General features: G+C 44.0%; 1 protein-coding gene across 2 annotated transcripts; it reads left to right on the top strand.

Moving 5' to 3' along the window:
• Positions 1-4852: 4852 nt before the first annotated feature.
• Positions 4853-11763, top strand: LOC108084439 (uncharacterized). Of its 2 annotated transcripts, XM_070286011.1 has the most exons (5): positions 4853-4996; positions 7232-9022; positions 9437-10333; positions 10436-10737; positions 10803-11763. In XM_070286011.1, exons 2-5 carry the CDS (start codon positions 7241-7243, stop codon positions 11404-11406), a joined length of 3585 nt encoding a protein of 1194 aa, XP_070142112.1. In that variant the 5' UTR covers positions 4853-4996; positions 7232-7240; the 3' UTR covers positions 11407-11763. The 2 variants fall into 2 exon arrangements, with proteins under 2 accessions (XP_070142112.1, XP_017036137.1); XM_017180648.2 differs by lacking the exon at positions 9437-10333 and having other exon boundaries at positions 10803-11762.
• Positions 11764-13124: the final 1361 nt, after the last annotated feature.

Here is a 13124-nt window from a genome sequence, read left to right as displayed (position 1 = left end):
ATACTATATGTGCCTAGGATCAAATAATGATGATTGGTAAAGTTTCATGTCGATATCTCCAAAACTGACCGAGTTATTAATTAATTCCACAAAAACTGGTCAAAAACCCCATAGTGCAATGAGAGGCCCCCATCTTGGCCCCGTCTCCAATTGAGTTCGGTTCTCCTCCCTCCTAGGGCTCTCGGGTTCATTGCATCTCCCTGAGTCCGGGTCCGGGTCTGGGACTCTGATTGGGGGTTTTCTGGCCACTCTCAATTGGCCCCGGCCCAGTGGGTGACCTGGATGGCTCGACTGCTGGGTAATCGGTTTGTTTGTCTACCACAAACGCCATTTGAATGCATCGTTATGCTGTCATCTTGGTGCCCCAACCTACCGAGAGAGACTTCTATCGATGGGTGGTCCCCCCAGTAAATTTAATAACTTAAATCTGGAAGAAAAAGCAGGAGAATTTATTCTGTTTCAGTGCTGGCAATTTGTCCTTGGTTTATAGTTTATATTTGACAAAGAGAAAATATAGATACATATATGTAAAAAAGGACTTTCTTAAAAATTTGTATTTCATTTAAATGACAAAATATGAAGCAGACTATTTTATACATTTTGAATTAAAATGATTTTGCAGAGAATGCTCTTATATATATTGTTTAAAATAAATAATAAATTATTAGTTTGTTAACATTTTTCAATATATTTTTTTTACTTTTTTAAAAATTAAAAGGAAAAATTCATCACAGATAACTCAATAAAATAAGCGAATGAAAAGAAATCTAAAAACAATATTACAAAACGAAATATATATCATTAAATTACACCTCCTACAAATATAAAAAAAAATATTTACAAATAAAATTTTAGACACATCCTTAACCTTATTCATTTCCCTGTATAATTAAATATCTTTTCCTAAAAATTGGCTCTTGGCAGCACTGTTAAAATCAAAAGACAGACCCACTTAGCATAAGTGGCTACCACACAAAATTGGCCAAGAAGTTCCCCAAGTTTTCCCAGAATCCAAGCCCGAAAAATATTAAATATTTGATGTAATCCAGAAGTTTCTGCTTAAAACGCCATTATTAACCAAAAAACATACATCAAACAAACTTTATGGAAGAGGCTTTCACTTAAAGCCAACTTGGGGGAGGGAGAACGGAAGTTTTGCGGCATATAAAACCCCCGCCCCATTTTTCCGGTGTGGCAAGCAGTGGTTTTCAAATTAATTTACAAATGCTCAACGCGGCGCGTAGGTAAATCTGTCTGGGCTCAAAGAGATGAAGACAATAAGCCGTGTTAAATGAGCCCAGGTAGTGTAAGAGCAGTGAAAGGGCATTTTGATGCGGGTGAAATAATTCGGGTTATTATGTAATAACCAGGGGGAAACAGCTGCTGTCTGCTCGAGACATGACTCACTTATCTCGGCCCTCCTTAAAAACTAATTTGCCACTTGCTACCCTATGGGTGAACGACCTTGAGACTATACTATGATGATTTCAACAAATAAAACGCATCGATTTTATTACAGGCAATTTCGCAAAAAACAAAACGAAGCGACAACGAAAACAAAAGCGAAAAACTCATTCAAATGCCCAACGCATAAGCGCGGTTCGAATATAAACGAATAAATCAAATCGACTCTGGAGTACTCGTATGAATCATATGAGTCCCAAGCTGCCGCTGCACACGAGTGCATTGTTGTTACTATTATTATTATTACTATTATTATGTAAGCCTCAAGCAAAGCCAGCCATGCGGGGCTATAGCCCCACCACAAACACAAACTCGTCTGGGGTTTCCCCAAGGCCCACCAAAAAGCGGTTAAAGCCAATTGAGCCGGCAAACAGTCAAGAATTGAATAGGCCAACACACAGACAGCGAGACCGAAAACTTCATTGCAATTGGGTTTTCTTGGGATTTTCCCAGTGTTGGCGAATTTTCGGGCAAATCCATGGCACAGTTGCGGTTGCATTCAAGAGGCGGAATGCAGTGGCAGACACAAAGGAGGATATAAATGGATAATGGAGGATAAAATGGAAGGAATTGTATAACCAAAGTGTGGCTTGAATTTTCCCTAAATTAACAAATGTTTGGGAAAATAACTCTATTAAGTTTGGCTGTTAAGTTTTAAGAAAAGCCTTTCTTACGGGATGAATTATAAACGATATACCAACTTTTTTCTGAAGAGTCGAAACTATATTTATAAAACAATAAATTAACCAAGAATAAATTTTTAATAAATGTTTCAAACAGTTTTGACACATCTACATAAGTTATTCTTTTTAAATCATTTTGAATAGTTAAAAAATCAAACAAATCTTTCACAACAATTTTAACTTATTTTCATTCTCTGAAACCTAAATTAAAACTTTTATTGAACTAAATTAAATTATCCAAAATTAAGCTCTTTAAGCATATCCAACACATAATCGAGTTAAACTTGGCTTAAAGAGATTGCCAAATTGCTTTTGGCCAAACGGTGCTGCGTGTGGGTGGAAGACCTCAACTTGTTGAGCAATTGACACAAATCTAAGCCGGGGAGTCGCCAGTCCAACCTTGAGCCAGTGACAATTTTTATTTTTTTTCTTTTAGGTTCGAAGACTTTTTTCGCTTTGGACTTGAACTGCTGCCAGGTGCCGTGTGTAAGAAAGGTAGTGTGTAAAGGCATGTGAGCTTCGCCCAGAGGAAGCTAGCCAAGTGGAGCAAACACGATTCCCACACAAATCCATTTGGGCAAACAATTAACAAGTTGGCCATAATTAACATATACCATGTTGTAATATGCCAAAAAAGTGTGCAAAGTTGGAGCTTACCATAAATAGAAGCGAGTATCTGGATATCTCGATTGAAGTCCCAATAGCGAGCCCCTGAACCTGTAACCCCATCCGGATTTCACACTCTCCACGGGCTGGCATTAGCTGTCGCCAGCCGAGGTCCAAGTTCAAGTTCAGTTCATCAGCTTCAGCTACTGTTGGGATTTACCAATAATAGCTGAACTTCAGTCAACTGACAAAATTGCTTTTAGCAGGAAAATAGTTTTGAGGGGAAGAAAGACGAAGAAAATAATACTCTTTGAGAGCTTTAGAAATTTAAATATATTTATTTTATATTTTGTTTTTTATATTTAGTAAGAAAGCTGTTCAAGAAAATATTTAATAATTTAATAAATAATAATAGATATACGTGGAAATTATTTTGCTATTTATTTTATTATTATTACCTAGAAATTAAATTATTATTACCTATAAATCATGAATATTCAATGGACCAGTTCTAGTACACATTTTAGGACAAATGATTCTGTGAGCTTTCGCTTGGAAATTAACGCAGTATTAACAGAGTAAAATTTCAATCTATGAGGAATTTTTGGCAGTCAGATCTGGAAGAGAGATACATACATATATGTACATACATATAGCAAAAATGTCGAATATCGAAAAATTCCCATGTCATCGAATAAGTAAATATACTCAAAACATAAAGAGCAAACTCAAACTATCGTTAGCGGAATTAAAAAAACGATGCGAATCAGGTTCGACGCACCTCCTTCAAATAATACTCGAAAAGCCCAAAGGCCTCCCAATAACTCCGATGAGTCATAAAAAACCCGATGGTCAAAAACTACGACACTGCCGTCGTCGATTGATAAAACTCCACGAATTAATCATGAACATACAAATAACCGAAAGGTGTTTGCCAAACAGCCAACAATAACAACTCGAGTAAATCACTGTGATTAGCATAATTTCCGAAGATCTGTTCATTATCAACTTTCTTGGAAGTCGAGAGTGTTTAACATAAAACGCCACTTAAGTGGGGGGAGAGGAGCTATCGAACCAAGGTCAGTAACACACAAATCGAAGCCACTGGATCCGCTGGAACCCAACGAGAGTCACTCGAACAACACTGACCACACACAACACGGGCTAAATAATGATCGTGATTATCAGCGGCGGCACGCGAACGTGATCATCGTGAATAAGTGTTAGGGGGGAATGTCTCTAATTTTTATGAACTTCGGGTAATTCCGCTTAGCACTCTTGATTCACAATGAGCCAGGCTTTTGGCTGAAGCGAAAATAAAAATAAAACAAACCACCAACCGACCGACGGCTGATGACGTTTACATTGACCATGGGTTAAAAACCAGACGATATTAACCGAAATGCACCAGTAACGAGGGGGGACAGCTAAAGACGAATGTATGCCAAAAGATCCGGTTTGAGGCAATGCCCAATTTTATCCCTTTCATGACGTTTTTATTTCTTTATTTTTCAGCGGCTTTGCTCCTCTCTGACCCAATTCATAATTGCGGAATTGCATAATCCCGGTTTCTCAAGCAACGCGCCTTTCCGGGAAAGCTCTCTGTTTTGGTTATTCAAAATTTTTATTTTTGGTCAAAGCCCCCGCCTGAAAACAACAAACTAATTTGGACATTTACACATAAACACTAATTTTTGAATGGGGAAATATTTGTTTAATGACTCGCAGTGATAGCTGCAGGGTGCGTTTAAAAATGATAACGGAGAGACTTTTCCGGCTATAGTCTACCTTTGGTGACCTCCAGTAGTTAGCAGAATCGGAGATTTGAGAAAAAACCCAAACCGAGAAGTTATTACCCAAAAAAATCCAAAGCCAACGGTGAGAGAAGGAGAGGTTGCCAAACATTGTCGCTGCCGCTTTTGTGCCTTTTGTTTTGGGCCCCCGATTCGCAAAACTTATACCTACGTCCGTAGACAGAGAGATAGAGATGGCTATAGCCTTTCGGAAAGAGACGGGGAAACGTTGGAGCTTGCTGCGCCTGCGCAGCTTTTGTATAAAATGTGCGCGCCGAACGAAAGCGAAATCAGTCAACGATCTGCAGACAAACGAGAGGCACACATTCAGTGCAGAAAGTGAGTGAAGTGAAAGGATATATCCATACAGACTCTGCAACTTGCATAAGGATTATCGAAAAGAAACTGAAACAACCAATTTGGATTAATTTTATTTAAATCACAAAAGAGGTGAGTAGTGAGTGAAGTGAACTCCAGTGAACCGCAACCCGCACACTAATTACAATTAGTTGCGTTTCAAATTATCAGAGCTTGCAAATAACTGTCGACGGGGTTTTTCCTGTGCTCTCGTTGCGAGTAAAACCGAAAAAGATCATACTCTCTCCCTCCCGCTCAGAGCAAGGGAGTTTTGCTGTCTTGATTTCGGTTTTTTGTTGAACGCTTTTCGTTGAACTCTTTTTACTTCGGCCTTTCAATGAGCCGTGCGTAAAGAGCGGGACGAGAAACGTTCGCACACAGAGAGCCAGCCAAAGACCAAGGGACCGAACAGCTCAGCGCGAACGGTCTTCACCTTTGTTTGTTTTTTTTTTTTATTTATTTATTTTTGTGAACAAGTGTCCATATAACAAAATGCTATTAAAAATAAAAGAAAAGTTTTAGACAATGTTGTTTTTAAATCGCAACTAAACGTTTAAGGATTTGCTTGCCTATGCGTGTGAATGTATTCCAATACATACGCAAAAGACTTTTGTTCACTGACCACGGTTCATGGGACAACCGAAACAAAGCAGAATAGAAAAAAACGAGTTCGCTCTGAACGCGCGCGAGCTCATTCCAAGAACTCATGAACGGGTGCTCTCTGAGTCTTTTCGTAAAGAGTGAGAGAGAGACAGATATATGCAGACAACTAGAAACGGTCGACAGTTTTTTGCAAGCTCTGCAAATTATGGATACTACATAATATATAATATAACAGAGTAGTGGTCAAGAGCAGACACCCCTCCTTTTCTCCTCCGCGATCATAAAGCCAATTGAAAAGGCAAAACTTTCACTGCGAAAACAAAAGAAAAACTTTAATTTTCCACACCCAGCGATCAGCGTTTAGCATCGCTTACGATCATTTCTCGCCAAAGAAAACGCCAGGCAAACGAACAAAATGCTTGCCGGCAATTTGCAATGCAACGCTGCACACAACTTCCGCTCGAAAAGCAGGGCTCAAAGACTTGAGCATTTTGCAGTTTCAAGATTCATTTACATAACATGAAGATACATTTGGGAAATACTCGAAAAAATACATTTTAGGAAAGTTTTACAATAATAAAAGGGAAGATTTTGAGATCTGGAAACTAAATTGTTATCTAAAGAAATAAGAAAGATTTTGTTAAAAAATTAAAGTGGTTCGAAAATTATCAGTACTCAAAAATTGAAAGTCTTTGAAAATTAACATTAGCAGGAAGTAACTGAAATCTGTGAAGATTTTAAGTTGACATATAGAAATTAAAAGCTGTTAAGATTTGAAGTTAACAGAGGAAAATTCGAATCAAATTTTTGTTTAGTCAACCGAGTTTTTAAGGCTCGAATCTCTAAGGAATTTTACTATATTATTTATCTCTCAAAGATGAGGAAAAATTTTAAAATAATTAAAGCTTTTAAGGGTTAATTTTAAATGAAGAAAAATTGAAAAACAAACCCTTTAAGTTAGATCATAAAACCAGGTTTTTATTAAAGTGTAGCGATCTTTGGACTAAATCCGCCCCCGCTACCAACCCATACGATCCCAACTCCGGTGACATAACTGCAATGCAAACGAGCATAAAAAGCGCAGAAAAGCAGAAAAGAAAAGTGAGTTTTATTTTTAAACAAGAAAAGATACACGAAGCGGAAAGCGGCTGTCAAGGCGAGAGATCAACTTGAGCGATGGTCGCCATAGCCCGATTGTAGTCCGCGTAGGCTTGCCAAATCCAAAGGAAAATTACCTCATAAATTACAGGGAGTTTGGCGAGAGACCTCTCCTTCTCTCTCCTTCCCGCATTTTGAATGAAAAGTAACGTACAAAATCAAGCAATTAAGTGCGACGGTCTGCGACCTCCAACGAAAGTAAAAGTCTTATACGGAGGCACCGCGTCTGAGTCACGGTGAAGATTTCGTGATGCGGACCGGTTTCTCGGCTTCGTTATGGATTGGTTAAGCCAAAGATGGCAAGAGGGATAGGTGGATAGGTGGAGAAATGTAAACTGGCACAATGACTCTCGGGGTAATGGTGTCAAGCTTGGCCGTTGTTATGACATAACCGATCATGATCACGACTAAAAGTCATTTATTTAATTTTATTTCCACTCGAAACCAAATGCGAAAAAAATATGAAACATTTTATGTTGTTAAAAAAAATCAATTAAAATATGTAATATTTATTTAAAATTATAGAAAATAGCTCTAATCAATCATTATCTTTTCTGATTATCACAGATCTCCACTATGAGAATAAGAGCAAGCCTGTTGGCAGTTGTCCTGCTGGCCACCGCCTCCCTGGCCGAGGATTCGAGCTGGGGCAACGAATGGGCGCCCATGGAGGATGCCAAGCCCAGCCGCCGATCGGTGGACACCAAGCCCGCCGACACAGCCGACATCCAAGGACGTTACCTGGTCCACGAGTCCATCCAGAGCAACAGCACTAGCAGCCAGATCGATGAGGTCATCGAGCAGCTCATCAACTCCCGACGTGAGGGACGCAATCTTGGCGAGTACGACGCCGTCTATGCCGATGGCAACATCGATCAGGCTCTGCAGCAGGGAAATGATCTGCAAGCCCGCAACCTCATCCGGGACAAGCTCTGCGGTCTGGGTCTGATGAGCTGCGATGTGGAGGAGAAGCGTCCCTTCTACTCCACCATCTATGCCCAGGGTCCGCCGCCGCCATCTGGTTTCGGAGGAGGTCCTTATGGCCCTGCCAAGCCCATGCCCCCACCAAGTTACTTCAGCGGTCGCCCGCCCATGGGTGGTCCTCCTGGCCCCTTGAACTCCTTCGGACCTCCACCCAGCTCCCTGAACTCCTTTGGACCGCCCCGCAAGGTTGGCTATGAGGGACCCTACAAGCCAATGTCTGGACCTTACCGCCCCACCGGACCCGGTGGCTACCTGGAGCATCCTCCACCGTCCGCCATTGATGGCAGCTCTGATGGAATCACCTACACAAAGCCACCACCCGGTGCTCTGATCTACGACAGCAAGCCACCAGGACCGATCTATACTGGAGGTCCATCGGTGGGTGCCGGACCCGTTTTCACTGGTGCTTCCAACGGAGTTCCTCCTTACAACTTTGAGAATCCCGAGGGTGGCATTCAGGGTGCCAGCTCCGCTCCCAATGGCTTCTACTCCCAGCAGTCTTCCGCCTCCTCGTCGTCGGCCACTTCCTCCAGCACCAAGGTGGTGGTGGGAGCACCCCTCGATGCCGGACTCCAGCAGCATGTGCATCACCACTACCACCACGTTGAGGGTGGCGAGGGAGCCAAGGTGCCCAGCGTGCCTATTCCCATCGGAGCTGGCCAGACCATCAACACGGACTTCAGTGCCTTGGCCCAGTCCTCGGCCACCTACACGCCCTCGATCCAGAGTTCTTCCGGATCCAGCTACTCCCAGTCGAACGCCTTCAACGCCGGATTCAATGGTGCCTCTCAGGGCGGACTTCTCTCGCAGAACGGCTTCGGCCAGAAACCCAGTGATCTGTACAAGCCCAACTCCGGGGATCTCTACAAGCCGAACTCTGGTGATCTGTACAAACCAAACTCTGGCCTGGGCAGCTTCGGCAGCAGCGGATCGGGCGGCTTCAGTGGATCGCCCAGCTCCAGCTACCACAGCCAAAACCCGGATTACTACAAGAAGGAGTTGCAGGGTGGAGCTTCCAACCAGTACAATGGCATCTCCGGTGGCTACCAGGGACAAGGACAATACCAGGGAGGCTATGACACCTCTCGCCAGCAGATCGTGGACTGCCAGTGTGTGCCCATCTCTCAGTGCCCAGCCGCTGATCGTATTGGACGCAAGGACGACCTCATTCTGGCCATTGATCCCCGTAACCTGGGCAAGGACATCGAGGCTGTGAGCGATGATGTTGCTGCCAGCACCAATGCCACTGCTCCTGCTGATGGAAAGAAGGCGGAGGAGAAGTCGGACAAGGATGACAAGAAGCGTTCTCGCCGCCAGGCCAATGGTGAACAGAAGGACGACGATGCCAGCGATCTGTCGCTCGATGCCCAAGGGGTAAGTGTCTCAGTAGTTCCTCTTCAGATAGACTTAGTTATAGGTAGAGCCCGACTAATGCCAAATCACACATGGTTCACACGGACCACTAATCGAGTTCTAGCAAAGCTGCAAAGCTCCACCTCCCACACACACACATCCAATCAATCAATCAATCAACCAACCAATCAATCAACCAATCTGACAACTGCACCCATCGTTCAACGCTCCAAGCTCAACTAAAAATCCCTAGCTGGCTCCAGAGTGCAAATCGGATCAGATCAGTCACTAATCCCAGAACTAAACCAGCTAACAAGCACGACCTTTGTGATCGCACGCCTGCAACCTGCATCCAGAAACCGGAAACCCAACTCCACCTGTAGCGTCTGTTCTTCTGTATTTCCCTCTTACAAAAAAAAAATTAAAATATAATAGAGACAGGCGCCGCTCGGAGGATCTCCATTGGCATTGCCCGCCCTCCAGGCTATCGAGCTGATCCAGCGGAAAGTGCTGCCCACCTATGGTGTGAGCTTCGGTCTGCCCTATCCCTCTGGTGGCTATGGAGGCTATCCCTCGAATGTCCTGGGTGATCACTACCCCGCCCAGAACCCCTACTTTGGTTCCGTGGGTCCGAATGGCTTGAATCTCGGTCTGGTGAATGTGAACCCGCTCGTATCGGTGCAAGTGGCAAAGACCGAATACGGAGAGAAGGTAGTGAAGCCGCTGGTCAATCTACATGTCACCCCGAATGCCAATCTCATCCAGAAGGTGGGAGACTTCTTTAAACGGAAGCCCACTGAGCAGTACAGCACCCATTACCATCACCACGACCACTACAGTGGCTATGAGCATCACGACTACGAACATCATGGCCATCATGATCACCACGATCATCACTCGTATTCTCCCTACTATGGGGGCTCTGCTCCTGCTCCTCACTACAGTGTGGAAATGGTTCCAAGCACTCCGATCTTTGAGTACCACAGTGGCCCATCTGTCCCGACTCAATATCACCATCACCACGAGGCGTCGTCGTCGCCCTACGACAGCTCCTTCAACTCGATTTATCCCGGATCAGGTCCTGGCCCGGACTTTGGTGGCTTTGGAGAGTACTCACAGCATGTGGAGCGAAGTGCCAATGTGAGCGGCAGTGTTGAACCGCCCAGTTCCCTTCGGCGTGGCAAGAAATTGAACCTAGGACCCCTCTACAACATTCCCACGCCGGCTCCTGGCGAGGCGGCTGGCAGTGATCGGGTCACCTTTCCCAGGGATCGCAGGCGTAGGAGCGTCGAGGATGATGGTGTGTGGGCGGGAGCAGCTCCTGAGGAGCAGGTAACCATGTGTTGATAAAGGCAATTCGCGAGCATCTCCTAGTCACTCTCTCTCTCTCATGTAATATCTAGCTAATGTCTCTCCTCCATTTTACTATTTTAGCGCGCTTACTATGGCAACCGTCCCGTTGAGAAGACCTGTCGCATCAACGAAGTCTGCTGCCGTCGTCCCCTCCGTCCTCAGGCTCCTCCTCAGCAGCAGCTGGGTCGTTGTGGCGTAAGGAACGCCGCCGGCATCACTGGTCGCATTAAGAATCCCGTGTACGTCGATGGAGACAGTGAGTTCGGCGAGTACCCTTGGCATGTGGCTATCCTGAAGAAGGACCCCAAGGAATCGATCTACGCCTGCGGCGGTACCCTCATCGATGCCCAGCACATCATCTCGGCGGCTCATTGCATTAAGTCGTAAGTTTTAGAGGTCCTTGAATGTTTGCAATCAGAGGATTAATCTCCTTGTGTTCTCTCTCCAGTCAAAATGGCTTCGATCTTCGTGTGCGTCTGGGAGAATGGGATGTCAACCACGATGTGGAATTCTTCCCCTACATTGAACGCGATGTGGTCTCTGTGCACATCCATCCCGAGTACTATGCCGGCACCTTGGACAACGATCTGGCCATCCTGAAGCTGGACCAGCCCGTGGACTTCACCAAGAACCCACACATCAGCCCCGCCTGTCTGCCTGATAAGTACTCCGACTTCACTGGCGCTCGTTGCTGGACCACCGGTTGGGGCAAGGATGCCTTTGGCGAGCACGGAAAGTACCAGAACATCCTCAAGGAGGTGGATGTGCCAATCCTGTCGCATCACCAGTGCGAGGCCCAGCTGAGGAACACCCGTCTGGGTTACAGCTACAAGCTGAATCCCGGCTTTGTTTGCGCCGGCGGTGAGGAGGGCAAGGATGCCTGCAAGGGTGATGGCGGCGGTCCTCTGGTCTGCGAGAGGAACGGCGTCTGGAATGTGGTGGGCGTGGTGTCCTGGGGCATTGGATGCGGCCAGGTTAACGTGCCCGGTGTCTACGTGAAGGTATCGGCTTACCTGCCCTGGATCCAGCAGATTACCCAGAGCTACCAATGATTAACGGAGCAGCAGGAGGAACAGGAGAGGCGGCCAGTGGTAACTGCATATCATGCTGCAGACACTATTGAAGCATTGCCGAATGATGCCGCCTCCGATGAGTTCGTTTTCCACTTCTGACCGAAGCCATCGCTCAACCCCATACACACTTGTGCAACTCTCGAATCGCCTCGATTGAATTGCATTCGTCATCGTATTTATCATCGCCGTCACTTGTATTTATTACGAATGTTTTTCTTTGATTACCCGTTATGCTACCTACCTTGTTATACACTTTTATATATTACGCGCCCTCACTTCACTTCACCTCGGTTGTTGCCCACTCATTAGCAACCCACGATTGTTACTTACTTTAATTGGCGCCGGAGACGCACAAGCTCTTGTCCCGACGCCCTCCTTTGTTGATATCCAATTGTAGCTTGTATCGTGTACATTCGAGTTCCGATTTTGTCTTGTAAAATAGTGTTTGTCATAATTAATTTATTTATATATTTGTAAATTAATAATTATGTATTTAAATAAAATAATTTATGAAAAAAATATGATGTCAAATTATTTCCTTTTTCTACTTACAACATAATAAGGGGAAAGCTGCAGACAGAGTACTTAAAACTCTGAGAAAACTTAAATTTAACATGATGAAAGGCTTTAGCAAAAGTTTCTAAGGATGTTGCCTAGGAACATGTTGAGCAAAATTGTTGTTGGCAACACATCGAGCTTGCAAAGGTCCTGCATAAAAACTGCAATATCTATCAATATATTATATTGAATAAGTTTGAATAAAGTCCAGGCTCCAGGAATTTTTAAAGACATTTGTCAAAATACCTTTGAATTCAGCTATATTTACGTGCAACCTTTAAGAATGTTGTTACCAAACTAAATCTCCTGGTTCATATAATCTGAGATATCATAGCGATTCTACAATTTAACAAACAAGGCTAAATCAATTCGCCTGGTGATGCTTATAAGAAATATATATACCCTATGTGGTATATATGTGGTCGTGTCTTAAAAGTATCTGAGAAGTAAATAGTCCCATAGGAAACTGAAGCTACTTTCTTGATAAGTATATTACCTTTTTTAATTGCAGCCTATAATATTTTTTTACCTTATACAATATTCCAATTAAAATAATATTTAAATTTTAATTGAAGAAACCCAGACTTCCCCTGTTCCGTAAATTACAAAATTGCGCCTGCCAGTTAATCTGACAAAAGGCATAATCCCCTTAAAATAAAGCTTTCCCTGCATCGTTGCACTGCTCTGAGCGCGTCAAAGGCACCACTTTAAGTTCAATTACAAACTAGTGCAGCACATAAAATGTAAATTAAATTTTAAACATTAACTAACCTGAGGAGGCCGACCACTTTACATTATGTCCGTTTGAAACAAGCGTGCCAACGAAGCATTAAAAGACGCCACCGAATATCTTGGACCCAAAGGCGGTCGCCGGGCTTCCTCTATGCGATGGATGCGATGACCGCACTGCAAAGGTGCTCAGTTTGTGTGTGTCTGGTGTGGACCCAACTCCACGACGTGGGCAGAGCCATTCAAATAGCCCAAAAGTATGAAAATCATAACATGCCCATCATCAGTTAAATTTAAAAACCGCAACCGACTTTCCGCAACTTGAAAAACTTTCTGCTCGGCTGGCGTCTTTGAGAGACTTATAAATTGGGCACCGCCATCGATGCAGAAGCTCAATGCAGTTCCAGCAG

The sequence above is a fragment of the Drosophila kikkawai genome, chromosome 3L, assembly GCF_030179895.1.
Source record: "Drosophila kikkawai strain 14028-0561.14 chromosome 3L, DkikHiC1v2, whole genome shotgun sequence".
Taxonomy (NCBI): Eukaryota; Metazoa; Arthropoda; class Insecta; order Diptera; family Drosophilidae; genus Drosophila; species Drosophila kikkawai.
Note: the sequence above shows the minus strand (reverse complement) of the source record. Positions and strands in the feature narration are given on the sequence as shown.